A 26,949-nucleotide genomic window follows, 5' to 3' on the forward strand; every position below is an offset into this window, starting at 1 on the left:
GGTTATCATGAAAGTTTGAAATACTTTGGGTTTTTTTTTTTCCTTTTTTAATGAAAGTGAATCTATGGAGACATGGGTGGTTACTTCTTTAGCTGATTCTGAGGAAAGATTTAAGAAGAAATGTTTCAGGGCCTGATTTTTGAGGGCTGTTCATTGACATTTACAACTGATGTATGAACAACTTTATTCAGAAAAACACTTTGACATATAGAACTCTGGAGTAATACACGGTTTATTACCGAAATTTTCATGCATTTGCAATCCCATTTGTATTCTGCTTACTGCTCGGCTTCCATATTCTAAATTTCTGAAGAAATGTGAGTGTTACTGTTTCATTCACAGCAGAAAAAGCTGGGGTTGTTTTCCCTACTGATGTGAAATTTCCTCCTCTTAGTTCCAGAAATTCTGGAGTACCAACTCTATACTGCAAACCTGTGTCCGTTTAGGCGAGACCTGGACGCAGTAGGAGTTGTCCCCGTAGCACGCACATCATGCTCTTCAGTGGAAGCGTTAGTGTGTGGGATTTTACTAGCATAAAATCAGTGCACATGGAAAAACGATGCCAAAATAAATTTTAGAGACCCCCAAACATAGTACTGGCTAGATCTGATTTTTTCCAGTAGGACTCAACATTAAATGGAATTTGAGTTAGAAACCCCTGCCAGTTCACACCAGGCCAGGTAGGAAATAAAAAATCACATACACCATATGCTCTAAAACATGACAATAATTTATAAAACTGGGGAAATTTCCTTCGGAAGGTGAATTAATTTCTTCTTCCCTTCGTCGTAATACTGGGAGTCTCCTCCTGCTAATTCTCACCACACCAAGGGCAGGGGACCGATGGCACACTTGGGGCTTGGTTCTGTTTTCTCTCAGTGTCTCTAACAGCATCTCCTGATGCTGATTTTTGTCATCTGGATTTTTCGAGTGTTTGCAGAGGGTAAATTTTGTAGGCGATTTACTGCTGTCGGGTTAAAGCACCGTGAGATATCCACACACAGCCCGGCCGCCGAAGTCTGCGGGAAATGCAGGAAAGCATCTCAGGGCAGAACTTTCCTTCCTTTTCAGTAGGCGTGATTTAAAACTTTCGCTTTAAAAAAAGTCCCATTTGCCCTCTAGGGCCAACTCAGTCTTTTCATCATTCTCCCGGCACCTGAAGTGAAATTTATGCCTTTGCAAAAATCCAACCCAGGGCTGATACTCAGCACAATTCCCACCTGAGGTCTCAAAGAGTTCTTAATTGGGACTTTAATGATGCAGAGGCTTTCACAGGATTAAGTTTGTCTGTATGGACTATAGTTTAAGTCAGAGGTTTTGATAGGCATTTAAGCCAGTGCTGATGTTAAAAAAAAATATAAAAGAAAACCTTATCGGTTCCTTCAGCTGCTTGTTGCTGCTCCCGACAATCCTGGTGAAAGCAAACATGCCACCAAGGGAGCAGAGCAGATCCCAGGAAGGATCTTGCTGAAAGCTCACACTCTTCCACACCAGTTATTTTTCATCCCCAACAGTTTGTGGGCCCGTTCGCGGCAGGGCCACCAGTGTGTGGGCCAGCATGGCACGAAGGGGACCTGGGAACCTGCACCCAAAGATGGGGCAGAAGCAGGGACGGCGTTCTGGGGGAGAGGGGACTGTAGTAAATGTCACTTGTGTCAGTGCCAACCTGCTGCCCAAGCCTCTTCCCGGTTTGTTTGGTTGGATGTTGCTTCTGGAGTTCCATCAGAAGGGCAGAGGAGCTGTCAGCAATATTAGGGTAAAATGGGTTTACGTTGTTGATCCACCAAACTCAGAAATCTCTTCTACTTCAAAAAACCAAACAAAACACAACTAAAAAAACCAGCAGACATTTTCCATGTGGTTCAGTTTGTCTTTTGAGTTGAACTCAAAACCAGTGAGCAGTTACTCAACTAGAATGGTATATCCACTGAATAATCCGTCATTTCCAACTCCGGTATGTGGATTCTGTCTTGTATTTCAGTTCTCTTTGAAGGCCTTGTGCATCTGTTAGTACTGGGCTTGGCCATCTAGTAGTGGCTACTCAAGACTGGTTTAATTTAGCATTGAAACATCATTGTAATTTGGTGAGGGAGAAATTTCTTTGTATTTTGTTTTCTTAGATGTATTTTAACTTTTGAAGGGAAACTCTAAATTAGATTCAGAAATGCCTTTAATATCTCGCTCAATTTATCATATCTCGCATTTACAATATTTGTAGTGTTAACTAGTTTATCTCAAGACCGGAGGCATTCAGACATTTCTGAAGAGGGTGATGATAATGTGTGGCTTATGAAACCAGATAAATAACACTAATCTAACTTTTTATTTCCACAGAAACTGTTAGAATTCAAGGGCAGATGATGTATTGCTCAACTAAGGCTCGGAGTTTTAAATCCATAGAACAACTGTTGCTTAAAAATTACGGTTTTGTATATTACGAAATTTCAACTGAAAATGGTTAATGATGTGTGACTTGCAAATGCCAGAAGCAAATTTCTAGCAGTACTATTCTTGCAAATTCTTAACCTTTGCAATGAGACATAAGCCCTAATACGCTACATCATGAAACATCACAGCATTAGACTTTATAAGTTAAATAAGTTGTGCTCCATGTCTAGAGGCAAATTTCATTTTGCGGTTTTGAGGTTGATGTTACGCAATTATGAATTTTTAATTTCGAGCATGTTCTGTGTGCATTCCAGGCTGTGAAATCAAAGACTTCGTAACAAAATTATGTTGTTTTGCAGAATTTCTACAAGGAGATTGAGAGAGAAGAAATGTACATAAGGTTTGTAAACACCACCAGTGACAAACTCTGCTTGACTTGCTGTAGTGTAATTGGAGAAAATTAAGTTCATATTAAGCAGTCACTTGGGGGCCGGAGGATAAAAAGTAATGAAAAACCATACCTTTTCTGAACCTAAAGTTTATTCAAGGGCTTATCTTCAGTGAGAACAGTGAGCATTAGAAATTAGTCGTGAGATTGTTGTTGTCCCCCTTCTCCACCTCCTGCAGCTATATTGTGATGAACACTGAAATGCTCCTGAGTGTTGTCACGTGAGAAAAATAAGCAAGTCAAAAGAAAACTGAGCGAAGAAATAATTTCACTTCCTGGTGAGGTATAAAATATGTGACTTGGGGTAAAAAGGGCTATTAAATAATACCAAGACTGATACTTATTTTAAATTTAAAGCTTTTAGGAACCTTTCAAAATCTATTTTCACGCAAAGTCGAAACGGAAATGTGGTGTTGTGCTTTTTGTAAACCTCAGGGTTCCTGGTCGTCTATTTGTACTTTGGCTTAAAATTGGCTAGACCGTTGTGCTAAAATGATGAAGCTTGTGTTTTTACTGCTATTTTAGGTGTCTAAATATTATTCATGAATTCATTCTCAGGTGCTTATTACCTTTTTGGAAGAATTTTCATTTGTGAATTCGCTTCCTGTTGCTTAACTGGTTTTAGTGATTGCTTTATTAATTTGCAAAAAGAAAATAAAATCCAGAAAAAGGCAGGATTGATAACTGTGGACAAACGTGAAGTTCTGAGTCGTAGGTCTGCCCTATTCAGCATCTCTTTATAGACAAATTGTCTCTCACTGTCAACCCCCACCCAAATTCCTAATTCTGTTGACAAACTTACAACGTGTCATAATGAATATCAAAGTTCTGTATTTTCTTCGGCTTTTTCAAAAAGTCATTTTAATAGTTTTCTGTTGTTTTTTTTTCTTTTTAAATTGTCACTGAAAAAACCCAACAAACAAATGAAGAATATCCCCTTCCAGAGGTGTGATGATGCTGAAGTTAAGGAAGAAGACGTATATCTGTATCCATAACAATTACAGCAATATCTCTTGCGCAAAACCCGTGTTGGATTCATTAGGCATCACAAGTCATTTATTTGTATTGGAAAAAAAACCACAACGGAGATGCAAATGGTCCTAAAGGTTGTCTGCACACAGATATACGAGCTTTAATTAAACCCATATATATTTACTTGTTTGAAGATAGAGTTGAACTGTTTTAGTCTTCAAAATAAGTTATTTAGTAACGTTTAAGAACCAACCTTTTTTTAGAACCACTGTTTTTATTACTTGCAGGTATTTGTACAAGCTGTGTGACCTGCACAAAGAATGCGATAACTATACGGAAGCTGCCTACACGTTGCTTCTGCATGCGAAGCTGCTTAAGGTGAGCACCAAAACACATTGCGCGATTTGAAAACCATCTGAGCAGTAACCACTCGCGGCATTGCTTGTCGGCCTTTAGAACATCTCCACTTCAAACCGATTGTCGACTAGGGGCTGCTTCTTAGGTCAGTTTTCTCTTTAGTGCGTGTAAAAGCAGCTCTCTGCCGTCTGTGTGTGCCAGGGCGTGCTTTACTCATCTTCAGCTGAAATAAGTCAAGTCAAGACTGCAAGTTATAAATTGCAAAGCTGTTATTTGAATTTCTTTTAATTATCAAAATGATGTAATGCGTCTAAACACGTATTTGAATAAATCAGGTCTCCCCAGAATTGTTTTTGCAAAGGCAATACGAGGGAGTGCTGGAGACTGTCCTCCAGTGCTCCTGGGTATCTGTAGATTCAGTTTTGATTTCGGAAAATTAGAGAGATTCAAATGGTCTCCTTTCCAAGTACATGTCTTTAAAAGGTACGTGTAATTTTAACGCAGTGTTACACAGTTCATAGCACATTTAAGAGGCGTAACCATCTTGTTATTCTTCAGGGAACGTTTTGGTGTAACCTGCAATATATATAAATGAAATGTCATCTATACAAAGTACACGTAAATAAAGCACGTGAGTTTTTAACACTGCGCAGTGTCAGTCAGAAATGTAACGAAGCCGTATTTCATAAGCATTAATCTCACTGAAGACTTTCTGCATAGATGGTGTTGTCCCTAACATCTCGTTTTAGGTGATTGTGGCACTAATGTGCAGCGTGAGCCAACCCCATTCCCGGCGGGACCGTATGGAAGGATGCTGCGCTTCACAGCAGACACTTGTGTCATGAAATCGCTTGTTTAATGTAGCCTAGTCATCACCAAATCACTAGCAAGGGGGTTTATGTTTTAATTTTAAAAAGTAGTCAATAGAAAAAGTAAAAATCTGAATTTGATAAGAGTTAGTATTTTCTCAAGCATTTGCTTTGGTCCCATTCTTCTTCCTCACACCTCACCCACAGGGAAATCTTTATTTCTCCAGGAGACCTGGGTCTCTTTCTGCTCCCATCAAGGATGGTAGCACCCGTGGTCGTATGGGTCTGGGTCAGGGACAGAATAATAAATAATATTCTATTTCAGAGAAATATTTCGTGAGAAATAACCTATTTCTATGGCGAGTGTGTGCAACCTTCGGTATTATTGCAAGCCTTTGGTATTACTACAGAAACTGTGCTAATGGGGCCCTGTTTCGTAGAGGGATATTATCTCATTCTAAGCAGCGAATTGTTCTTAGCAATCCTTGATTTAATCTAAGCAATCCCAAGCGAAATGCGGGTATAAAATATCTGTTTTGAGAAGCTGGGAAGTGGAAGGTGTTAAATGAAATGCTTCTAACGGATGCGCTGAGAATTATTCGTACCTCAAAACCAAATAAACTGCATCCAAGCTGTAATGAGACTAAATATGATGCAGAGCGTACATGTGCAGTTTAAATTAAGACACTCTGAAATGCATTTACTGTATTTAAAAATAAACAGAGGGTTATTACCCAAGAAGACATCAGTAAGATTCATGTGGAGTGCAAAAGCACTGTAGCAATACCTTTATTCGTTACTAAAAGCCGGGGCAGTTGTTGGACGCAGCCTGCTGGATGCAGTCATTTCTTTGGGAATGACATTGTCTGTGCCCAGAGGTGTCGGTGGGGGGCAAAGACATGCGGAGACGGCCCTGACACCTTCGGTCCCGCAGACGGCTGCCCACGGTCGCCTGCGGGTAGAAGTAACTCGCTGAATCTGGCTCTAAAGATGGCTCTTGTTCCCTCGAGGGACGTAAAACAGGACTGCCAAATTGTGTAATTCCTCCTCATCACGCTTCACGTGAACGAGCCTTTTAGAGAGGATCAAGTGTTCATTCCCTTCCACAGGTGCTGCCTTTCCTGGAAAAACGATGGAATGAACCATGCTGTAAAATGTCATTCAAACTTTTACCTGTTACAGCTTGGACTTGTTGGTCAATATGCTGTATGTGAGCTTACATTAGAGTTTAGCCAATTTTAGTGTTTCTTACAGAATGTCTGCAGAGACCAGATGAGTATCTTAATGCACTCCTTTAATTTACTGGAAACAAAAATCCAGTTTTCTTTTCTTCTAATGCAAATCGATACAAGATGGCAAATATAAGGGTAATATTTATCACAGGTTTTCATCACTAAGTGGATGGTTGTTTATAAATATAATTACGTTGTAGTTTGGAATTATTTTATTATAGAAGTGTATCGATCTGTCTAACACACTGTCCTGTTACTACCAGTAGTCAGCAGTGGATGGAGGAGCTCAGTGTCGCTTGAGAAGCAGCAAAATTGTGGTGTCTGTAACTTCAAGCAATGGAGTTTTTTTTTCTCAAACCTTGAGGAGAGGATTTTCAATGACGCTCGTCATTGGCATGTATTTCCTCACGGTGATTTTAATGGGATCACGTTTAGGTCAAGCCTGAGAATTCTGGAGAATCTCACCTTTATATTTGTGAGAAGGCTGGCTCTGCGGAGAGAGAGACACCATCTTTTTCTCCGGATCCCTGCAAGCTGATGAAGCACGCTTAACAAAAGAGAGTTTTATTTTTTAACCCATTTAGTCAAAATTAAGGTGTTCCAAACTAACAGAAGATTGCGGCTCTTCGTAGGTTGAAAAAAATGCCGTAGCATTGCAGACTGGGTGACGTTTGTGCTGCTCAGAAACACGGCTTTGCGGTACAAAGTTGTCAAAGTTGTCTGCCTTAGGCAAACACAAACGTTCTGGCCAAATTAAGTAACTGGGTGAACTTTAACAACGTATAGTAGGTAAAACTGGATGATGGAACAGCAATTCTGTCAATAAATCTGAGTTGCTGATCTTTGGTTGAATTTCTTCTTTTCCAAAAGTTACACTATTCTATCTCTGTGGGCCGTTCTCCTTCTATAGTAACTTTGATTTTCAGAGAAGAAAGTGAAAAGCTCTTTAATTAATTTAATTTTTGAACTTGGTTTCTTAAGGCAACAAGTCCTATTGGAGCTCCTGTCCCTGTCTTTTTTTTTAATCTATGAGAAGTTTCGTTTGATTTAATGGAGGTTTGTGATTTGATCTGGTAGAGGTTTGTGACTCTCCCAGGTATTAATTTCCTGCCAGCCTCATGAAAATAGGCAGCTATGGAAAGGTGGGCTCCAGCATTAGCATCTGTCTAGGGAAAAGGCTCCAGTATTGTATTATCCGTGGGTAGATTGTAGGGAATATTAGTGGGAGGAGAAGGACAGGTGATACGAATGCTGGAGTCCAGAGGTTTCAGTTGCATCTGTCCCTTCGTGGTGCAAGGGAGAAAGCCATCGGGCTTTTACTTGGTCCTCTCAGGTCGAAGGGAAAATTCATTTAGTATCTTTGCCTTATTCCTCATCCATTCGGCATTTGCTGCAAGAGCTACTAATTGCAGCCAGGCCGTATAAACTTAGTTGTGCTTTTCCATGTCTCCAAACATTCTCTATGAATTTTAGCCATTTAATTTCTGTGCCCGCAGTCCTTTCCGTTTGTATTGATGTATCTGACCTTCAGGGGCTTCTCTCAACATAAACCTGCATCCAGCAGGTTGTTCCCATCAGCGAGCCAAAGTCACCAAACTCTCTGAGAAGAACCCACCTCAAGAAACTTCCTTCCAGCTGATCGATGTGATTGGCTTCCAGTTACAGCAGTTGAATCAATGGTCCTTCTGCCCAAGGAATCAAAGTACACAACTGCAAAAAAAAAAAATCTTTGTTAGTGCATTAGGTGTGGTGTCACTTCTTTAGATAAAAATGTGTGGTTTGTTTAGCCTAATTTTACTGACATATTTCATAACTTTTGATTTGCTTTCGCTTTTCCCCTCTTCCTTGCATGATTTAGTGGTCAGAAGAAGCGTGTGCAGCACATCTTACCCAGCGGGATGGATACCAGGCTGCTACTCAAGGACAGTTGAAAGATCAACTATATCAAGAAATTATCCATTACTTTGACAAGGGCAAGGTAAAAAGGGATGAAAAAAATACAAATACGTTTCATTGCTTTTCTCTCTAACTTACAAGTTGAATAGTAAACATGGTTTGCATCAAGTGACCTTCGGGGAGCTTTAAACTTGCTACGAGTTATTTGGAGTGCTTTATGTAAACGGTCCACCGGCTAGCGCTTAAAGATAATAATACTAAAAAAAAAAAAAAAAAAAAAATCAATGGTACATTTATAACTGCTGTGTTAAGGGTGCATATGATGCCACAGGGAAAATAAAAAAGCGATGCGTGTAATGTGGGGGACTGACTTTTTCCAGCAATTGCAATAGCGAATGCAATCCTTCAGCTACCCTTGCTTTTTCTCGTGTACGCAAAATAATTCCCTCAGAGAATGGATGTCTGTGATTCGTATCATAAGAAGGCAGAAATATTCTCAGATGAAGATGTTTCGCTGCAGTTGCATCTTTTATTGCAAGATGAATTTGCCTTTGGCATTGCGTGGTGGGAAGGGGAGAGGGCTGCTGTTACCTGTCCACAGAGGTGAGGGGGGTTCAACTTGGGAGATGTGGGGGTGTGCCAGTGTTTGGATATTTCATGCACAAAATGTTTAAATATAGAAGTAGAAACCTCTTTGTCTAATATTTCAGGAACGCGTACTTCGGTTTTTAAAAGCAATCCTTGTTGCATAAATGTAGTGCAAACAGAAATGTCATTTTCTCGTAGAACTAGAATACTTTCAAACCAGCTCATGTTTTCCAAGTAAGTTTTTAGCAGAATCAGATTAGTGTTTCGATATAAGCTTTGCTTAAAGGGTCAAATTTTATGCCTTATTTGAATGCGGTATTTAGAAGTTGTTAATAAATGATGGTAAAAACGTTGTAATTCCAGATTGAGATAGAGCCGGGCCACCCAAAGAGGCAGCGTGGGGCTTGTGTGGGTGCCTTGGAGCTTCTGCAGTGGGCAGCATTGGCTTCCACAGCACGTTCCTGCTACCCAAAAAGCTTTTACTAACCCTTTAACAGTGGGTAAGGAGAACCTTGTTAGAATTAGGGTCGTAGCCGCTTTAAAAGTATATTTTAATATTACATTCCTCTCTGGAAAGGAAAAGCCAGAAGTCGCTTGTTTTTATTTTGTCGTTTTACGTCTTTATGGCTTCACAGTTAGTCTTTTATGGTGCTAGTCCACAGGCGGTGGGAATTGTTCTTCTGAGCACCAGGCCAGGGCGTTTTAGCTGTAAATAAAAAGCTGCAGCGTCTTATAATCTATATTGAAAACAGTCTGTCTTCAAGTCGTACCCACCCATTTCTGCTGATAGCGCTAATGAGCTGTTTATATAAACAGCAGGCAAAATACCTGCTGCTCACTTTTCAGCCTGCGCCCCATTACCCAGCACGGCATCCGCGCTCGACTGTGGTTAGACTGAATAACCCTTCTGCATTTTTTCAGATTTTACAGCTAGAGAAGGCCCTGCCTGCTTTCAAAAGAAACAGCGCTGAAAAGGCTGTGGTTTTCCCCTTTCCCTCATAGTTAGGTTAAACAACTGAATCTTCGTTATTTTAAAAATTCTTAGTGAACAGTGATATCGAAGGGGCCGCCGTGATCACTTATTCCTATTCCTTTGCATAACTCAAATCACAGGACTCCCGTGTGGCTTTTTCAGGTGTGTGAGGAGATAATTCATTTTCGAGCACTCTTTCCTAGTTACAGGTGTGTCTTCTCTCATTTTCTGATCGCTCCAGTCGGTGATAAATTTTCGTATTTTTCAATGAAAAGGAAAAAAAAAAAAAATCAATATACCCTGAGAATATAAGCGTCTTACATGAATTTTCAAATGTCAGGAAGCTCAAAGTTGAGGTTTCCACCGTAGAATTAAGTTAATCCTCTCATTTGGGATGTTCTGAAGTTAGGTTAAATCAACTGCTTACATTTACCTATGCGGTTTGCAGATGTAGTCCAGCAGCTACTTTAACTGTGCCGTCCCATGATCAGTGACGCATCTGAAGCAGTATTTGCTGGGCATTTTTAGAAGGCTGTACCAATACACTAACCAATTTGTCTTTTTTTTTAACCATAATTACCCAGCTATGTCTCTTACAGAGCTCGGGAGTTTTGTTTTAAAGTTGTTGTGAGACTGTGCCTCTTCCACTCCGGCCTGCCTGACGGGAGCGGTGGGCTTGAGAGGGGAGGTCAACACGGTTAGAAACATTATGTAGAAGAAATGGAGGAGATGGATTTCCTAAAAGGTGGCATTTTGTTTGAAAACTTTGGCGCTTTTTTTTCTTTTAAAGGATGGTGTAGTTCAGCCTCTCAAAAATCACGATCCCTTTGTCTTAGCAGAGTGATTTCCCAAGAGATAGGCACAGTGCACTTTTCAAGTGAAGACCAACCATGAGGCTTAATCCTTAAATATTAGCATTCATGGCGAGATTAATTTAGAATCCAGAATTCCACAGACTGGAATGGAGTGGACCTCTCGCTTCTAGACCAGAAGAGCCTGAGAAATTTGTAATTTAATAATGCGGAGTGTGGGCTTGCACTGAAAGCAGGAGTGTGGGCGTCTCATTTGGACTGAGAACAAAGTACTAGCCTTCACCGTGAATAGTCCTGTTGTCTGTAGTTCGATATCCATTTAAGATTCCTCGTTTTGATTTTTATTTTTTAACATATTATTCTTAGGAAGCTTGCTTTTTTACTTACATTTGCCTTTTGGTCCTAAAACCAATCTCCTGTAGAGCTGACGTACACCTTTCACCTTTAGTGCGTTGGCATTTTCAGATACAACTTCTGCATTTTGCAGCTGTTCTACTTTATGGATTTGGTTCCTTATTAGTAATATTTTCATTACTCTTCTAAGCTCCTTGTTTCCAAAGTGAAATGTTGTTGCTTCCAGGTTTCCCTGGTTTTCTCTCCTAGATTATTATTCTTCGCTGTGTTGCACTTCCAAGTCTCATCTCCATCTCTCTTGGCTTTTGCCCTCGGAAGCCTTATCCTCACGCTTACCACGGCGGTCTCACCCATCCTTTGAACTGCTCTGAAGTGTTTGCTCTTTCTGTGTTTTGCCGAAGCTTTGTAATTTTCAACAAAGCCCTTAATCCGAGGGCTTTCCTGAAAATTGGGAGGTGAGAGTATCTCGGGATGAGAAGGAAAAATAGTGGTGGTAATAAAGTGATGAGGGAAGGGGGTGAAATTTTGCCGGTGTGAAGCCGTTGATGTTAGTCAGTGCTAATGAACTGCTAAAGCCAGGAATTACTCGGCGTCCTTGATGAAGATAAGATATCATCTTTAAACAGGCTTGACTGGCCTCTGGAGCCGTAAAGGAAGCAGCAGCGCTCTTATTCCTGCTCGGTAAAACGTACAAACCGCAACGTGTTTCACGTTTCCCGGTGGATGCCGCAGTCTATAAATCAGTACGCGTTTTCTGCTGCTCCTTCATAAATTGAAAGCGTTGGTTCCGGGGAGAAAAAAAATAAATAAATGCATGCTGCTCATTTATTACTGCTCTTCCTTCCTCCCCACCCTCCCTCCAAAAAACCTTCTGCTGTTTTACTGGAGCCACAAACCACAAAATATTTGAAACTACCCAGTATGTATTTGAAGCTACCCAGCCATGCTTTGGCTTAAAATGTCTTTTTTCCGGCTCACGGGATGGTATCAAATGGCTTTTTCTTCCATTTAACAAGATAGTGGTGAAATTCACCGGTTTGCCAAAAATCAGCGCGAGGCTCGTGTCCAGCTCATATCCCAGATCATAAGCCTGTCCTGAGAGCTGTGAAAGATGGAGACAGTCTTCAGAGAGCAAAGATACAGCGTTTGACCACGTTCCAAATGAATACAGCAAGTTGTTTTAAAGGGTTTCCAGCCATGGCTCGATCTTACACATCTTGAATGCAATACTAGCAATAGAGAAGTACTGTGTTTTAACATTTTATTTAAAATATTAAGCTTACGTGTTGGTTAATTAACACTATCTGAAATTTAAACAGCTTGGAATGTGCTTCATACATCAGAACATTGCACAATGATACTCTTATCCTAGATTATTTCATTTTTACTGACGGTTAACTCAGCGGGAGCTGAGAAATATCCTAAGATCCTCTTTTACTGCTATTGAAGAACCTCAAAAACTAAATTGGATGCTGCAGTTCTTTCTGGGCAGCAAGCGATCCAGCTTCAAAAATAAATTACATTGCTAGGTTTTCCCTAAAAGGATCTCCTTCTGCATCCTCAAAGTCTTTCCCATAACAATTTGCAGTTTGTGTCTACACAACTGAATTTAGACTATACACATTTTTCTTATGCCTTTGGTATAAAAGAAGTATTTTCCTTCCACTGTCGCCAGCCTCTCTCTCTGGTGCACTCTCCGGATAAATTGTTTCTCACATTAGTGAGTTGTACATCGTACAAATCCTGTGTAGTAGCTCCCCGTACGGCTCATTCCTCCAGAAGACCTGCCATGTCTTGGGCAAACCTGGGAAACCTTCCAAGGCAGGAAATCTGCGAGGCAGCAGATTGGGAGTTATTGACCTTCAAGAATATAGATATAATTTATCAGGATCCATTGCCACAGCCGTGCTGTCCTCACCTGAATAAATTTGCTCCGTAGTAAACAGAGAAAATTTTCGGAGGGTTTTGCAGGGGGTTTTAAACACACAGTTCCTGTTTCTGTTACGACGTTGGAAAGACGACCGGTTTGGGTTTTGTTTTCGGGGCCGTTGCAGATGTTGTGGTCCAGCTGCACAAACGGCCCGGGGACGAGCCAGGTGGTTAATGGACTCATGGACCTCCAGAGTTCAGGAAACTTGACATTTTACAGATTGAGTCTTATAGTACAAGTTTTTTGGAGGATTGAACCTTCGGTGGATTGAATCTTCAGAGGATTGAACCAGACAATTGGATTTCAAAACAGAGATGTTGGAGCGGAGAGGGGTTTTTAAGAGGTAGTAGCAACAAAAAGGTGATGCTTTTCTCTTAGTCAGGTCCCTCCTCGGCTGGAGAGGGGCCAGGTTAGAGGCTGGCAAAAATTGAAAGAATCTTCTCCCGTGGTAATGCGCTTTTATCATGTATTTGCGGTATGATAGAAAAAGAGTAGTTCTATCTCTTACTTGTACCCGAAAGTGTTCCATTAAAAATAATGTGACAAAATATGAGCAGTATAACTTGTAAACTAACTTTTAAAGAATTTTTGAAGTAATTACAGTAATTTAAGCCAGAAACAAATGTTCATAATCATCTAGGTTTTTCCTGTTCATCCTCACCTACAGATAGGATATTAGAATGGAAGAATGCTAGGGTTGTGCGATTACTGCATGTATATTGGAGATATATCTATATCATAGTTAATTTGAGGATTCATTTTTTTAGGCTCTGAAACATTTATAAAATTCATTATTAATGTTTATATTCAGGATCTAATGGGTTTGATCAGGCTGAGGAAGGGCAACAGAAATGCAGCTCTGGCATGTTTACAGTCTCAACTGACAAGGGTGGGAAGGGGAAAAAAAATCAAACCCAAGATTTAATTCTGTTAAAGTCGTCATTTAACTGGTGGCAGTGCCGTGCTACCTGTAGGCATCGGTGTGTACGCAGTGCCTTCGACAGCACAGGCCTGGGATTAGAATCATAGAACTGTTTGGGTGGGAAGGGACCTTTAAACGCCATCTAGTCCAACCCCCCTGCCATGAGCAGGGACATCTTCAACCAGACCAGGTTGGTCAGAGCCATGTCCACCCTGGCCTGGAATGTTTCCAGGGATGGGGCATCAATCACCTCTCTGGGCAACCTGGGCCAGTGTTTCACCTCCCTCAGAGTAAAGAATTTCTTCCTTCTATCTGGTCTAAATCTACCCTCCTTTAGTTTAAAACCATTAGACCCTGTCCTATGGCAACAGGCCCTACTAAAAAGTCTGTCCCTGTCTTTCCTGGAGCCGCTTTAGGGACTGGAAGGGGCTGGAAGGTCTCCCCGGAGCCTTCTCTTCTCCAGGCTGAACCCCCCCAGCTCTCTCAGCCTGTCCTCCCAGCAGAGGGGCTCCAGCCCTTTGATCATCTCCGGGGCCTCCTCTGGCCCCGCTCCAACAGCTCCGTGTCCTTCTTGAAGTTTTGGTGGGCATTGCCGTGCTATGGATGACAGTGACAGTCCAGGACGGGTTTGCTGTGGTGTGACCCATGGGCTGTGACACCGTGATGGCTCTCACACTGAGCAATACCAACACGGGTGCTTCAGCCCCCCTCAGCTCCTCTTCTCCCCTCCTCTCTCCCACCACTAATCCCGAATCCCCTTCCTCTTGACAGCCAGGTGTAATTGGTTTGCATTAAAGACCCTACAGCCTTAGCACCGAGCCGGTGCTTTTCGTTGGCAGACATGCTTTGGAAACACGTCGCAATGTCTGTGCTTATCCGGGATTCAGGGGAAGAACTGAACGAGTTTGTTTACAATGTCGATGCAAATCTGAAATTACTTAGGCTTCCATTTATTTCCAATCTCGTTCAGCTCCAAAGCTGTTTGCCTGAGCTCGTCTATAAATATTTTCACAATGGAAAAGAGAGTAGAAGTGCTTCGGGTTTGGAGAGGGACTGGTTAAATCTGGAACACACAAACAGAGAACTGGGACAAGGAGGATTATGGTAACGCCGTTCTCTTTGAAATGAAAATGTGCAGAAGAAGAAAAAGAAAATGGCAGTCAAAATGAAGAAAGGTTCAGTGATTTTGAAGGGTTTCACTTGCTGAGTTACCAAACAACTGAATTTTAGTTCAGTTTCTATAAATTGGTAGCATATTGCTCTTCTGAGTCAAAATTAACTCAGCCTAGAGTGTGAAAATGTCCTCTGTTTTCTGCAAATAGGCCTTTACTATTAAACTCATGTTAATTTCTGTGTAGAAATAAAAATATGCTCTGTATCATTATTCTAGTTTAGTTACATAATATGGATAAAACCGTTCTGATCCTTCCATTTGCAAAAATTGCCTTGCTGAGTGTAGAAACTGCCTTGTGATTTCCTGCAGACGTGATCCCTCATTATGGTGATTGTAATTAGTCTCTCCGATGTGTTTTTCATCTTCAAGGCACTTTACAAACATGAGGTAACTCATGTTCATCCCAGTCCTCTTCCCTAGATAAACAATATTATGAGCCTTGTAGAAATGAGAAAAATCAAGAGAAGGAGTTGAACATCATGTGGAGATGAGAGGAGAAGTTAATGTAGGTACCAAGCTCTCCCCCTCGAGAGCGTCCATCACCTTTTTATCTTGAAGTAGGTCACCGCTCAGTCTCTGTTTGCCCAAGCGTCTGCCCATTTGTTTTCTTTAGGACTCAAAAGCTCCTTTTCTGTTGCTCAGTGTAGTTTCTGGCCCATCTTTTCTCTTACTTCGCTCCCTTACTTTGAGATGTTGTGGCTGCCCCATCCCTGGAGGGGTCCAAGGCCAGGTTGGATGGGGCTTTGCGCAACCTGGGCTGGTGGGAGGTGTCCCTGCCCAGGGCAGGGGATTTGGAACTAGATGGTCTTTAAGGTCCCTTCCAACCATTCTATGATTCAAACTCTCTGTCCTTTCTCCCTGCAGTCTCTTGTAACTATTTTTGCTTTTGCAGCTCCTCATCTCCACCATCAGTTGCTCCCGCCTCTTCAGGCTGCTGCTTTCCATCCCTTCCCTCTCTGTCTGCCAGGACAATCTTTCAGTCCATCCTTGGGTTTGAAAATTGAAAATAGGCCCCTCATTTCCAGGGAGAAGCACAAATGGAGAGCAAACTGATGGGACCCAAGCCACATCTTGCTTTTGTGGCATTGGCATGATACGCGTGCGGGAGGCTTACTGAGTGTTCAGCCTGGCTGGGCTCCAAATTGCCAATTCCTAGGGAAAAAAAGAAGATATTCCAAGTCCCGGTCCGGTGTTTGTGCCACTAAATCACAGGTAGCTGTGCTCTGCCCAGCTCCTCAGCCAGTGCTGGCAGCAGTTTTGGTCATACTGACAGTTGTATGAACCATTAATGTTTTGCTCTTCTTTGTATTTTAGCATCTAGAACTAGGGATTTTCCTGAAAGTCTTTATTTTTTCCCAAATTTTCCTGATATATGAAGAAACGTGATTTCAACTTGCAGATCAATAGACAAAACTCACCCAACATTGATTTTGGCCTTTGAGTGGTGGGATTTCGTTAGTGTGTTTTGGGGGACTTCTGGTTTTCGGGGGGCTTTGGGGGGGTAAAATATTTTGTATTTACACAGTGCGTTAAAGCAGATGGGACTGGGGGTCTGTGTGGGATGGAACCAGGAATGGATTGTGTGCATGAGGGTTTCCCCAGGAGTGCTGTTCCTCTCCTTTCTCCCCATCGTCCAGCTCCCACCATCTTTGGAAGCTGTGGTGCTTCATCTAAAACTCTTTGTTCCCAAAGGCGAATGTCTTCAGGGAGTGGTGGGGAAACGTCTGTTCAGCCTTTTTGCTCAACCCTCCTTCATCCGACTGCTCGTTGCAGCCGCAGCCGTCTCCATGCTTCACCGGGGCTGGGAACATGTGGCCTCATGCTGAGAGGAGAATTAGGTGGCGTGGACAGGGATTTTAAATTTAAGATGAAGGATAATACAAAAAAAATAGATTCATAACTCATTTTAAATCTTATTTTTTTAACAAAATGAGGTCAGCAGTGCCAGCCAAATTTCAGCAGCAGAGAGAGATCATCAAGTTTGATCTTAGATAGCCTGGTGTGCTAATTTAAGCATCTTTTTGGGTTTGAGTGGTTCTTTGTATTTAAAGTAGAAAAAAATTTAAAATACACATTTGAAAACGTTCTTGCTGCTCCTCATTAAGATTGTTGGCTTCTGAAGAGCTGAAGGATATTGTTAAATTTCCTTGGGTCAGTAGAGACGGCTGCCGAATTTCATGGTTGAAGAACAAGAGAGGAAAGAGAACCAATGGAAATATAATGAATATTGGTTCAAAACAATATCTGCAAATTGCCTGTCCTGTCTAATATAGATTATAGATATTAGAAGGAGAGAGAGGTGATTATGGACTGTAATCAATCAACAACATTTATCCAAAGTCCTGGGTTCTGGGTTTCTTCGTGGGCAGGCCGTGTTTACCCATTGTTGGATATCTAGTTGGGCTAGCAGGAATCATTTTATTTCTGAAGCAATTTGATCATTTTACTTGATTTGCATCAGATAGAGACATGTGGGTAACTCTGCCGCGGCTATTTGGCACATCAGATGCACAGGGTTTTCAGGCGTGTGACACAATGTATTTTGTTGTGTTTTCTTAAGATTTATTTTATTCCCATGTTGTTGTTTAACCAAGGTATGTGACTCAGGTTTTTTGTTGTTGTTTTGTGGTTCTTTTTTTTTCCAACAGATGTGGGAAGAGGCCATCGCCTTGGGTAAAGAACTTGCAGAACAGTATGAAAATGAAATGTTTGATTATGAACAACTCAGTGAACTGCTGGTAGGTTTTTTTAATGACGTGGGCACTGCAACATTTTTTTTCAGAATTTAATTTTGAACCTTTAAAAATTATATTGAAAATCTCGTTTATGACACTAAAATGCAGAAATAGATGCCCACTTTGGCTTTGCTGGACGAATGTTGATTAACTGGCTACCACTGGAGTGTCTGAAAAAGATTGAATTTTTTTTTTTTTTTTTAGCTGAAAGAAAAATATTTCGGTAACGTTAAGCTGATTTATTTGGGGTATAAAAGGAAATTTGGAATTTAAATATAAATGGGAACATGAAAAAAATCCCCATTCTCTCTCAAGTGTCTTTCCATATTCACGTTTCTTTTTTTAGGTATGAATAATCCCCAGGCATTCATGTCTAGAGTCAGTTATTTTTGCCCTGACGTTACCCGCTGATTATGCCGGCACCATTTGTTTTTTCTCCTGCTCTTCTCGAAAGAGATAAATGGCAGCTGTCACTGTCCCTCCTAACTGCTCAACCAGTTTCACAGCAGCTGGGACATGAGTCCAGTTTGCTTCTGAAAATTCCCGACTTTCAGGTTTTTGATGCATTTTGCCTTCGCGCTCACCAGAGTAGATCATCCGGAATGTCTTTGAATTGTTTATCTGCTTGTCCCACGCTGTCTGAGCTGGGCGTTCATACGGTGTCATTGCACCTTCTCCCTCCGCTGACACCAGCCCTCAGTTTGAGGATGGCTTGGAGCCATCTCCCCTCAAGCACCTCCATCCCCATCTCCCCAGAATCTCCTTTTTTGGGGAGGAAAGAATAAAGGTAAATACCCACTCGTCTCGATTTTTTGGTTTCTTCACTCCCTTACATGTTCTTCTTTGGTTTGTCCGTGGTTCTGTCCTCCAGCTCTCCACAGCTGAACGAACATCCCTTTTTGAAGGTCCTCTTCCTGTGGCATTTTAACTGGTATTAGTGCCAGGCTGATTGTATTCCTTGGCCTAACTGGTCTGGAGCCTGGTTTCCCGTTGATTTGGACAGCAGGAGGTATGGGATGTACACACAGAGCGTGTCTCAGGTGGTATGGTGAGCCAGAAGAGTCCCCCTCAGCCGGCTGCCTGTGCCACTGCCTTCAATAGAGGATATTCTTCATTTCAATATAAAAGGAATCTGGTAGAGATTGTTCCTCAGCTAGAAATGATTCTTATGTGTCAGATACGATTATTCACCAGTGGGTAGCTGCTTTCCGAGTCCCTCATTTTTAATTTTCCATCTCCTTTATGCTTGCAACACGGGAACATGAACAGCTTTGTCATGGAAACAACCACTGTTCTCCTATCATAGTGTATCCATTTTTGGAGCAGAAGTCTGAATTTGAACTTTGTACATTGTAGCTGACGGCCAATAATACCGAGTTATGTATTTTTCACTGTTTTTCTTGCACGGCAAATACGTCATTGTTGCATTAATTCCAGGCAGTGGTATAAACCAGGCATGGTTCATATGCGTATGGAAATGCAAGTTCTCCCTCTTCTAATAGGGGAAACGCAAAACTTGCAATTCTTAGGTCAAACAACTGAGTTTATCTGCTCTTTATTTATCAGACAGGAGAAATTGAGAGATGTCACAAAAATTATTACTGACGCGCATTGGGCATTCACCCCTCACAAGGCAAAGATCAAAATTCGCACTCCCGTGTGAGTCGGGTCTCACACACCCCATCGGCTTTTCTTCTTGCTGCTGCTGAGCCACAGTAGTGTGCTAGCTCGTCTTTTTTCCCCCCTTAAATTTTAAAGTTTAAAAGTTTTTTATTTCTTTCTGTTCTCCCTATTCTCTCTTTTGTTCAAGCAGTATTAAATATTAGACTCTAAGACAATTCACAGATGACAAAATAGTTTTGCTACAGGTGAATTGAGAAATGTACAGCAGACCTGGGTCTTTGTAGTCTTCTTGCCATTTACTGTTATCTATCGTAGGGGAGCAGTAATAAACCTCCGCTCAAATCAGAATTCATTCTCTTACAGAAAGTAATAGACTAAAAATTAAGTTAATGAACAGATCGTCTGAAGCCGCACTTTTGTTATTATTTCATCATTTGAGATAAAGAAGGATTCCGCTCTGAAAGCAGATGGCATCTGACATGCGTGTATTTATTCCAAAAGTTATATTTTTCTGCAGTTCTCAACTGCGTGCTTCCCATATGCAAATAAATAGTTGCAAATGTGGAAAAAAAGTAGTAGAAAAATGCAATGAAATGTAACAGCCACAAACCGAGAAGTCAGCCCCATCGAGGGGAGCTGGCTTTAGCGGTACGGGCTCCATCGTTCCCGTGTTTCGGCATCGGCAGTGCCACAACTGGGAATTCGGGCTGCCTTGAAAGTTCTTGACCTTCACCAAAATTGAGATACTGAATGCAGAACAGTCAGGTTCACCAAGATAAGCACAAAAACAATGGCTACAGAATATTTCAAAATGCTAGCATATATCTGATGGAAAGGTGAAGAAAAAGGGGCGAACGAAACACGTTCATCTTTAAGTTAGAGATACAATAGAAGAGATCTAGAGTTTAAGTATAAGGTATCTCCTCAAAGTTTAGGTGATTAAAGTTCTTCTTATTTACTTTGCAGCGAAAGCAAGCCCAGTTCTATGAAAACATTGTGAAGGTGATAAGACCAAAACCAGACTACTTCGCTGTTGGATATTACGGCCAGGGATTTCCAACATTCATAAGGGTAAGCGTCCCCCTTTTTCCTTCCACAGACGTCAGCAAGGTTTCTTGCCTTGGAAATTTCCCTCGGTTGTAGAGAAAGTACATTATTGTATGTCAGTGTGTTATTTACAGTCTGCCTGATGTTGATGGTTGGCTTTTAGCTGTATAAAACAAACATTGTTTTTTCCTTCCCAGTTTCGAATATTGAATGGTTGAATTTTAGTAGAGAAGCTTTTTCTTCAAACATGTCCAATCCTTTGTACTTCTTCAGGTTATCACCAGAAATGAAGACGTACCACCCAGTCCATAAATCAGGGCAATAACCACCACCATCTGAAATGGTGACATTTTTGCCTGACAGGTAGATATAGATATAGATATATGAGTATGGTAGAGAAGCCTTTTGTATGTGACCATGTTTTCGTGTGAGTATCCTTTCCACTGTAGTCCCTAAAATGAAGTGGAATATCAGAGATGTGTGTGATACCTTTAAAAGCAATCTTTTACCATTGATTTTCATGAGTTGGGTGTCAATTTAAAACATATGTCGTTCGGTTGATGCCGGTAACGTATGTCAAATGACATTTTAGATTTTTTCCACTGATGTGAGGATTGTTACGGAGTTGAATGAGTGGCTGAAGAACGGTGGGGATTTGACACATCTGAGTTGTATCTGTATCGTGATTCTCTGGACTCTGGCACTTGCCAGTTGGTGACATGGAAATAACACGTTGCTGTACGGCTGCTGCGCTGCTCCTGTCTGTCTTAAGAGATGAGGATTTTCAGTTTGCAAAGAGTCTCTCTCCAACCCCCTGTGGAAGAGTTACAGTAGATTAAGGTGGTTCAAGAGACAGAAGAATAAAATTATTACTATTATTCTCAGATTATTCTCTAAATCCGGGAGACTCCAAGAAATTTAGTCTCAGGCCAGGGGCTGGTAGTAGGTTTCCTGCTGGAAATACTCATTTAGGAGATGAATTCCTGGTTATAACCGAGTAATTCCATGTTAACTCTCTCAGATTATACCATAATAAATACCAGGAGCAAGCCTAAACCTATGCTGAAGCCCAGCTCACTGGATAATCCAGTGAATGCTGGTTAAACTGGTTTTCTCGGGTTACTTGTGGTTGGCTGGTCTTACGTGATGTGTTAAAAGTGCTTGTAAAATATGAAAATATGTATTTATGGTGAATTGTAAAGAAACAAACATACGGTGGTTTCAGGCAAGAGTTGTCTTGGAGTGACCATCCCTCATAGAAATCTAATGATCAGAAACTTGACAAGTATTTGGAGCAGGAGGGAAAGGCTTCCAAAAATCCAAAAAAACCACTCAGGTGTTTGTTTGGACAAAGCCTCCTTTTCCACCAACAAACCAAAGAAATTGAAGTTCTTGAATCATCCCAAGTAGAAAACGTGCGTGGCTTTTCGTACACCCTGGGATGCTGCATTACAGGCGTACTTGTACCATTTGTGCCTCCTCAGAAGCACATCAAATTATCAGTTCTCTGCCACTGAAAGGAATAAATCTGACCCCAGGTGGTTCCTGACAGGCTAAAAGTGTATTTTTGCAGCATCCTCTGTGTGCAGACCCTCAAAAACTGGGAGATGAGCTCTCGTATGTTGTCCCACTGCTTGGTCTCCAAATTATGGCTGGACAGCCTGTGCCAGAGAGACTCTGAGCGGGACCACCGGTACCTCGAGCTGCCCCAAAGCTTGAGCAATGCAGTTCTGCAAACTGGCAGAGCCATATGTTGGTGACAGACGCAAAGACATGATGGTGTACAAGCTACCATGCGTGTCAAAATACCAACTCTAAAGAGATGCGATGCGGAAAAGCTAAGAATTGTTCTGGTGTTTGAAATACATGTAATGTAATGTAGGGTAATGGCCATGCAACGGCTTTTATCAAGCGTCAAACAGCAAAAAGTGTTTGCGTTACATTAAGTAAAAAAGCCTTAGTAAGATTTTTTTTGAAGTGCTTATTAATTATTTCTTAAGTTTTACCAGGCAAAAAGTATTTAATATCCATTAAGAAGGAGTCACTGTTAAGATTGACAAACCCATTTCTCTACAAAATGATTAAATGAATATTTTATGATATTCTCATAGGGAAGACCATGCCCTATCAGGAACCTTCAAAATGATGAATGCATGATAAAGGCACTGCCGGCTTTGCAGAGGGGATTGGGGCTGACAGTTGTCATGAAATTTTGTCACACGTACCGTCACTCTCAACAGAGTGCATATTTATCTCTGGGGAATGTCGGGAATAGCCAGCCATCCAGAGCTGCTCTGCAGAGAGGGGCTGCCCCGGGCCGGTGCGGGGGGTGGCCGTGGGTCAGCCTGGCTCCAGCTCAGCCACCTGGAGACACCCACAAATGCAGGGAGCACAACGCCGCCTTCCCGTTAAGCTCCCGGTTAAACTGGGTAGTCGAGGGGATACAAGGCAGAAGAGCGTTAGTCTGATGTAGTAACGTTGAGCTGCTTTTTCTCTTCACGACTGAATGGGGGTTTTTTTGGTAAGCGCGGGAAAACACTTAACCGCACTTTACAAAAGCCTCAAAGTTTGTAATAAGCGAGCCATAAATACTCTGAAAAATAGGCTATTGAGTGCCTTGCTGACTGAGAAAATCCTCAATACAAGCTTTTTCTTCCGTTGCAATTTTTCCTGTGAATTACAGGTCTATATACATGAATTATAGGTATATATACACTTCTTAGGTTTCTGCCCTTTTTTCTTTTTTTTTTTTCCCAAACAGAGAGTATCCTTTCATCTGCTGTGCATTTCAAAAGGCACCAGTGCAGAACTAAACCCAACTGAGCAAATGTAAACTTTTCCAATTTCCTACCCCTAGTCATAACACCCTTTTCCTAAGAAGTGCTGTATAATTTTTTCACCAAGTGTTCATTTTGAGATGAGTGACGAGGTTAAACTTGTTCAGATGCAAGTGTTACGTTCGTATCAAACCTTCCTTTAATATGTTTGATCAGGTGAAAATACGCAAGTCATCTTTTACAATTTTCTTTAGAATTTGATGTGCTTGTTCAGTATACGGATGGACTGTATAAAATGTATCTTCATTTTCTTAATCGTTAAAAGAAATCAATCCTGAGAAATACAATATACTTCATTTAAAAGTTATGCTTTGTGCAGACAACTGTACAACGGCAAAAAACTAATAGCCTAATATGAAGTCTAGGGAGTATCAGTCTTTCTGAAAGAGTCCGTGGTTTTGGTCCTTCCTCCTAAAATGGGCATCGTTTTCTCTTTATGCTTTTCTCTGCTACTCTTGCTTGCGCCCATCAGTGCCTTTTAATGAATGTTTGCGTATCACAAGCCTAATTCTATTTATTTACATCCATTCCACCATTAGCGGCGGAAGGTGGATGAGAGGAATTATAGAGAGAGATCTTGGATTTGATATAGGACATAATTTTTCTTAATACATTTTTTAGTGGGCACCTATTTTATAGATCCTTGAAATCATGTATTTGGATCCCGTTGAATTTAGTGTGGTTGATAGATACGCCTACGGGTAAGCGCATACTTAACGATCTCAGTACTGAATGGGAGATAAGGAAATCCATTTGGGCTTTATTGAATTGGCTTGAAATATTTGTAAACTATTGATTATATCATAGTGTGAAGAATGTAAAATTTCTCACTTTAACGGCATTGGAGTCAACACTTCCGAGATCCCAGTTTGTTACTGAGGGTGCGGGTATTAGGTTTTCACCTCCCTATTTGTTTCCAGAACAAAGTCTTCATTTATCGAGGAAAGGAGTATGAACGCCGGGAAGACTTTGAAGCAAGGTTATTGACTCAGTTTCCAAACGCAGAAAAGATGAAAACAACGTCTCCACCGGGCGATGACATTAAAAACTCCTCCAGCCAGTGTATCCTTCGGTTGCAGAGCGGCTCCTGCAGCTGCACAGGTTGAGGATTTATGGCCAACACGAGCAGGAGGCTGTTGCACTTCTGCCTTTATGGGTGTAATACGTGAATTTTGTTGTTCTGTCCTTCCTTCGCGTTCCCCTTGAGCTGCCTGTTCTGCGTGATTGAAATTCGCTTTTCAGTTCTTAACCCCTGAATTCAGATATTCAGTGCTTTACTGTAAAGCCAAAACTGGATTTACCGTCTAAATTTCACAGGCCAGTGTCAGAACAAATCGTGAGGTGAGTTTGGGGTGCTTTTGCAATTTTATCAGTCTCCTTTACAACGTGTAAACTAGTTCCTGTTGTTGTATAACAAATCTCTACACAGCCAAAGAGGGTAGTAATTGGGAGGACATTCCGTGGCTATTCTTAATATTAGCAGAGATTCCATCCAGCCCGCTGGAAAACAGGGATCCCAGAAGCATTTTATATTTACGCGTAAACTTTTTTTCTAGTTGTAGAGTTTAGCAGCAGTTCCTAAACAGATGGTATTTGATTTTGATTGTGCTTTTCCTTCTTTGCAGTTTCTATAGGGTGAATGAAGTCCAACGGTTTGAGTATTCACGCCCTGTTCGTAAAGGAGAGAAAAACCCGGACAATGAATTTGCGGTAAAACAAAAAAAAAGAAAATAGAGTACTTTTAGGGTTTGCTTCTTTATTCCCCTTCATTTTGAGAATCTGAATCATTATGTTTTGGTTGTTGAAAAATAAATCTTAAGTTTAAATGTGATTATTTTTCATAGAAATTCAGTTAAACCAATCTACCATGTTCTGGTTTATACCAGTAGAAAAAATGCACAAAGTTGTATTTATTTTGTTAAAAAACAACTTCTTTGAGAAAGAAGTTTGAAATAGTTATACCTGAAAAGATAGATGTCTCTTGGCAATACCTGTCTTGTCACGAAGATTCTAGTCAGGCATCTTAAAAATCTTTTTGCAGCAATACCGTGTTTTTTACCTTTTCTTTTTTTTTTTTTTTTTTACTAAACCATATGTTTCATGTAATGGTCAATAAAACTCCCTTTGAGCACAGCTTGTATTCATCAAAGCGTTTACAACAGGTTACATCAAGTTGATTCCCTTTTTTTTTTTTATAGACACCATTTTGTTCACAGGGGTTCTAGTGGGTGCAGTTAGTAGTAAAGTAGTGGTAGTAATTAAAGTAATAAATTAATGCATCATTTCTTGAGTGAAGAAGTTGGGTTTCCATGTAGTAGCAGGCTCTAATTAATCAATGTGCCAATAAATAGTGAGTATCTGTTTTCCCACGGCTAAGAGTGGGTATTCATTCAGAGACTCCTTCAGTGCCTTTGGCTTCTCACGGTGGCTGTTATATCAAAAATTGCTGATTTGCTCATCTACGTGGGTTCAGCTGAGGAGGCAGGAAACCCTCTTTTTCTAAAAAAAAAAAGTGCTAGAGAGAGCTACAGTTTCCAATATGTTTTGAGTATAGGTAAAAAAATGTAGGTATATCTACATCACTTTGACAGCTCTTCCTCTGTTAATGGAGGATGGAATAAACAAAATGAGATCAAGAGGGTTTTGGCATTGGTTAGGAACCACCGCACAGGTGTGAAGGCAGAGATGTTAAATCACGTATCCTTAAATTCAAACCCGTGAGGAGATGGTACAACGAAGCCGTTGCTGTTCACAGCTCAGGTGAAATCGCAGGATCACGAATGCAGATCGGGAGCTGCAGGTCAGGATAGGACCTTGGGAGGGCTCGGGTCCAACCCTGTCCCCGGCAGGGCCAGCTGTGGGCTCAGACCCAGCTGCTGGGGGCTTTCTCCCCGCGGGTCTTGACACCTCCGAGGAAGTGGGTGGAACCACCTCCCCAGGAACCCGTCCCTTGGCGCCTCCACTCTCCCACAAGAAAAGTTTTCCCTAGAGCAAGATGTTGTGGGTTTGTGGAGGATGGTCCTTAAAAGCTCTCATGGGAAAAAAAACAGTCCGGTAAAATCGGTGGATCTTTCGCATGGTGTTCTCCTTCGCTACGGGAGCAGCTGCTCTCTACTAAATCACGTAGCACATTGAAATCTGCGCCACTCCATCATCTCCCCAAGCAGATACCGTTTAAAATCTCCCCCGGCTTCGTAACGTCTGCGGTTCCTTTTCCTCATGCTAATGTTCGAAGGCTTTGCTTAAGATAAAAGCTATCAATCTGATAACGGGATGTTTATCTTATATTTGCAGAATATGTGGATTGAGAGAACCATCTATGTGACAGCGTATAAATTACCGGGGATTCTGAGGTGGTTTGAAGTCAAATCGGTTTTCATGGTAAGATCAATTTGGCTTTATTGGGATTGCATAAAAGACCGGGGCTCTTCTACAGCCAGGGAGCGTTTATATTTCTGTATGACACTGCGTCAGTTCTGTGACCAAGTAATCAATGGCATCCTCAGACAAGGGAACGTGCTTGCTGGGAATGCTGATTATTGACTGAGGGTGACTCACAGAACACTTTTCCACCCCTGAGAGAGGGAAACGCGGGCTGATTCTTCCAGGCCTTTAGGGCAAGGGCCGATCAAGTGCTTGAAGTACTTTTATAAAGTATTTCTGGCTTTCAGGAGGTCAGCCATTGCAGCCTGTGGCACCAGCCTACAATGAAGAGGGCCCCGAGGTGGTGTAGGGGAACCCTGCCACATCAGGTTGAATTTTGGATAAGAGGATTTTGGTGTTTTGAATGTAATTTTGATTCAAAATATAAATATAAATGGAATGCATTGTGTGCGTCCGCATCTCTTCTGT

General features: G+C 41.3%; 1 protein-coding gene across 2 annotated transcripts in view; it reads left to right on the forward strand.

Moving 5' to 3' along the window:
- DOCK1 (dedicator of cytokinesis 1) overlaps window positions 1-26,949 on the forward strand; it is a 323,977-nt gene that overhangs the window by 256,588 nt on the left and 40,440 nt on the right. For both annotated transcript variants that reach the window (XM_054206749.1, XM_054206750.1), the window contains exons 36-44: window positions 2,748-2,788; window positions 4,096-4,186; window positions 8,065-8,184; window positions 17,504-17,593; window positions 20,180-20,284; window positions 24,018-24,159; window positions 24,360-24,438; window positions 24,723-24,807; window positions 26,392-26,478. In XM_054206749.1, the coding sequence (XP_054062724.1) occupies window positions 2,748-2,788; window positions 4,096-4,186; window positions 8,065-8,184; window positions 17,504-17,593; window positions 20,180-20,284; window positions 24,018-24,159; window positions 24,360-24,438; window positions 24,723-24,807; window positions 26,392-26,478 (840 nt within the window). The remainder of the gene's footprint in view (window positions 1-2,747; window positions 2,789-4,095; window positions 4,187-8,064; window positions 8,185-17,503; window positions 17,594-20,179; window positions 20,285-24,017; window positions 24,160-24,359; window positions 24,439-24,722; window positions 24,808-26,391; window positions 26,479-26,949) is intronic.

This window comes from Rissa tridactyla, chromosome 6 (genome assembly GCF_028500815.1).
Source record: "Rissa tridactyla isolate bRisTri1 chromosome 6, bRisTri1.patW.cur.20221130, whole genome shotgun sequence".
NCBI classification, from domain to species: Eukaryota; Metazoa; Chordata; class Aves; order Charadriiformes; family Laridae; genus Rissa; species Rissa tridactyla.